The 3858-nt window shown below is 71.4% G+C and overlaps 1 protein-coding gene across 1 annotated transcript; it reads right to left on the bottom strand.

The window, feature by feature from the left end:
- Positions 1-117: 117 nt before the first annotated feature.
- LOC108510053 (EMI domain-containing protein 1-like) lies at positions 118-3349 on the bottom strand (the record flags this gene model as incomplete). Its single annotated transcript, XM_017839694.1, has 3 exons — positions 3210-3349; positions 302-415; positions 118-221 (listed from the first exon to the last, which is right to left on the bottom strand). Coding segments are annotated over exons 1-3 (358 nt in total), but the record flags the coding sequence as incomplete, so codon positions are not given.
- Between the last annotated feature and the right edge of the window lie 509 nt (positions 3350-3858).

The raw sequence follows: 3858 nt of genomic DNA, 5'->3' as shown, positions 1-3858 counted from the left end.
CATCCATCTCTCCCTCCATCCGTCCATCCATCCATCTCTCCCTCCACCCCTCCATCCCCGTATCCCTCCATCCCACCCACCCATGGCTCCCTCTCCCCCATCCCTGCCGTGTCCCACCTTCCTCGCAGTTGGCTCCGGCGTGGCCGGGGCAGCACCTCCACTCCAGGGCCGTCAGTGTCCTGTAGGTCACCCTGTAGAGGGGCCGCACCACGGCGCGGTAGCTGCGGCACAGAGGGCACCTCAGACCCATCCCGGGGACATCCCAGTGTCCCCAACCCACGGGACCCCGGTGCCCCCTCACCTGCCCCCGCTGCAGGCCAGGGGCCAGCGGCAGCCCTGGAAGACCCTCTGGAGGAAGGTGCCGTTGTGGACGTGGCAGGACACCGTCCGTGTCACCGTGTAGGAGCACCAGTTGCTGCGAAGGGAAACCACCCGTGTCCCCACGGGGGACACCGCGGGGCTGGCAGTGCCACCGCGAGGGTCCTGCCACCCAAACTGCCCCGGGAGGTGCCCGTGGGGAGCTTTGCCCTGGCACGTGGGGGGGGAGCTGGGGCCGCACATTCCTGCTGCATTCCCAACCCCGCGCTGGCGCCGGCCGGCCTGGAGCGGGGCCCGGGCCCCCCCCGCGCCCCCAGCCCACCCCACACAAAGGCTCCTTTCTTCTGCCCCACATGCCAGGCTCTGCCCACCCCCGCCGCGGGCACCCCCAGCCTCAGTTTCCCCCTGCAGAGAGGGGGGGACACACACACCGGTGCCACCGCGCCGAGTGACCCCGTCCCCGCGCGGCGGGAAGGACTCGCCGTTCCCTCGGCAGCTCCGAACTCAAAAGGCTGCACAATTTGGGTCAAAAAAAAGGAGCTTTTCGGGACCGGCCGCCGCAGCGCCGCGAGGAGGGAGGCGGTGGCAGCGGGGACGAGCGGGCGCCGCGGGGGGACAATTGTCTGGGAGGTGCCGGGGGCGGGGGGACAGCGCGGTGGCACTGGGCTTTCCGGCCGGGCAGCGGCCCAGGCGGGCACCGTGCCAGGGCTATGGAAGCGCGGATCCCGCCGGAGCTGTCGCCACGCTCCCGCTGTCGCCCCCCTCCCCCCCGTGTCGGGGGGGGTCCGGGGTGGCATCGTCCCCCTTTGGAGGGCACCCAGCTCCCTCCCGGGCGGCGCAGGGCGGGATATGCTGTGCCAGCTCCAGCTGCGGTGATGCCCGCCGGGGTGGGGATGGGTCCCGGCTCGCTTCCCAGCGGGAATGCCCTCCCGGGAGCGGGGCAGGAGCTGGCAGGCGCCGGCATGTGAGCGCCGGCGTGGCCTGGCGTGACCCCGGCCCACCCACCGGGCCGCCACTCATGCACTGAGCGTGTCCGGGCTCTGCCGCGGGGCATGTGCCCACCCGGGGCAAAGCCCACGCCAGGCTTGGCTCCCAGTCCCGCTCCCATTCCCCAAACCAGCTGCTTGGCTTTGTGCCCCCGGCTCGGGATGGCAGCGATGCGCCGGGGTGGGATGGGCTGGGACGGGGCGGGATGGGCTGGGGGTTCGTGAGCCCTCGGTGCCAACAGCAGGGTGGGGCGTGGTGGGCTGGGGGGGTCCCGGGGGGACAGGGCAGGGTGATGCCAAGGCGCCGGGGGCTTCCTGGGCTTGGCCGGGAGGGGAAGGGGAAATGAGGCGGCTGCTGCCCGTCGCCCTCCCCGAGCCGAGCGGAACCGGGAGGTCCCGGCAATCCGGTGCCGGAGACACGGCCAGAGCCAAAGGCTTCCTGTAAACAACCCCCCCGCCGCCCCCCCCGGTCGCTGGGACGGGCACCACAGCCCCCCACAGTCCCCCCACAGCCCCCCACAATCCCCACAAACCCCCACAGCCCCACACAGCACCCCAGAGCCCCACACATCCTCCCACAGCCCCCACAGCCCGACACAGACCCCTATAGTCACCACATCCTCCCCACAGCCCCCACGGCCCCCCAGGGACAGGCAGGACCCCAGGGCAGGGGACCTTCACTCCACACCAGCCCCAGCAGCCCCAGTAGCCCCAGTGTGCCCAGTAGTCCCAGCAGCCCCAGTATCTCCAGTATGCCCAGGCAGCCCCAGCAGTCCCAGTATGCCCAGGCAACCCCAGTAGCCCCAGCAGATCCAGTAGCCCCAGTAGTCCCAGTATGCCTAGGCAGCCCCAGCAGCTCCAGTATGCCCGGCAGTCCCAGTGTGCCCAGGCAGTCCCCAGTAACTCCAGCAGACCCAGTAGCGCCAGTGTGCCCAGGAGTCCCAGTAGCCCCAGCATACCCTGGCAACGCCAGTAGCCCCAGCAAACCCGGTATGCCCAGGCAGCCCCAGCAGTCCCAGTATCCCCAGTATGCCCAGGCAGCCCCAGCAGTCCCAGTATCCCCAGTATGCCCAGGCAGCCCCAGCAGTCCCAGTATCCCCAGTATGCCCAGCAGCCCCAGCAGCCCTGTTAGTCCCAGTAGCCCCAGCAGCCCCAGTAGCCCCAGTAAGCCCAGGCAACCCCAGTAGCCCCAGCACCTTGCTAACCCTGGTAGCTCTGATAACCCCAGACCAGTAGGTGCTGTTAGCCCCAGTAAGCCCCAGTAAGCCCCAGTAAGTCTTGCCAGGCACAGTAACCCCCAGCCTTGGCACAGTGATCCCCAGCCCCAGCACAGTAACTCTCATCCCCAGCACATCCCACCAGCCCCAGTAACCCTCCAGGAAGCCCCAGTAAGTCCTGCTGGACCCAGTAACCCCCAGTACCCCCAGTAAGTCCAGCTAGCTCCCCCAGCAGTCCCCAGTACCCCCAGCCTTCCCAGTCCCAGTAGCCCCAGCTCGGCCCACAGAGCCCCCCTGGAGCCCCCAGCAGCCAATACCCCCCGGTCCACGATGCCCCCCACGCCTGGTACGCAGAGCCCCCCAGTACCCACAGACCCTGCTGCCTGATGCCCCTTGTACCCGATGCCCCCATACCTGATACCCGGACTCCTGGTACCCACAGACCACCGGAGCCCCCCCAGTGCCTGATGCCCTTGATGCCCAGACCTCCCTGGTGCCCCCCCGAGCTCCCCAGTGCCTGATGCCCCCCGTGCCCAGGACTTGGAGCCCCTGTTACTCGGTACCCCCGGTCCTCAGAGCCCCCGGTGCCTGACGCCCCCCGGTCCTCAGAGCCCCCGGTGCCCGACGCCCCCGAACGCGGTGCCCCCCGTGCCCGGTGCCCGCACCCCCGTGCCCCCGGTGCCGGTACCTGCGGGAGGCGGGCGGCAGCAGGGCCGGGCTCCAGGCGGCCGCGGGCAGCGGCAGCAGCAGGCAGAGGCACAGGCAGAGCCCCAGCGGTGCGGGCAGCGGTGCGGGCAGGGGCGGGCAGGACCCCCGGCCCCCGGCCATGCCGCTCCGCGGGGCTCGGCGGGCACCGGCACCGGCACCGAGCGGGCGGCGGGGGAGGGGAGGAGGAAGGAGGAGGGAGGGAGGAGGAGGAGGAGGAGGGATGGAGGAGGGACCCCCCGCCTGCTCCCCCTCCTTCCGCCCCGCCGGCACGGGGGTCCCGCTGGCGGGACGGACACCGGGGGCGGGGGAAATTTGGGGGGCTGGGGGGACGCACTGACCCGGGGGGGCAGGATCGGGGGCAGAGGGGAGGTCGGGGGCCTGGGGGGCAGGATCGGGCGGTCGGGGGGAGGTCGAGGGTCGGAGGGACATGATCGGGGGCAGAGGGGAGGTCGGGGGCCTGGGGGGCAGGATCGGGCGGTCGGGGGGAGGTCGAGGGTCGGAGGGACATGATCGGGGGCAGAGAGGAGTTTGGGGGCCGGGAGAGGATCAGCGCGGGGAGGGCACACGATGTGGGGACGGTCCCGGCTGCCCGTGGGAGAGACTGGGGAGGGGTGTGAGCCCCCCCGCGT

This window comes from Lepidothrix coronata, unplaced genomic scaffold (genome assembly GCF_001604755.1).
Source record: "Lepidothrix coronata isolate B3197 unplaced genomic scaffold, Lepidothrix_coronata-1.0 Scaffold458, whole genome shotgun sequence".
Taxonomy (NCBI): domain Eukaryota; kingdom Metazoa; phylum Chordata; class Aves; order Passeriformes; family Pipridae; genus Lepidothrix; species Lepidothrix coronata.
The sequence above is the reverse complement of the archived record's forward strand: the minus strand, read 5'-3'. Positions and strand labels throughout refer to the sequence as shown.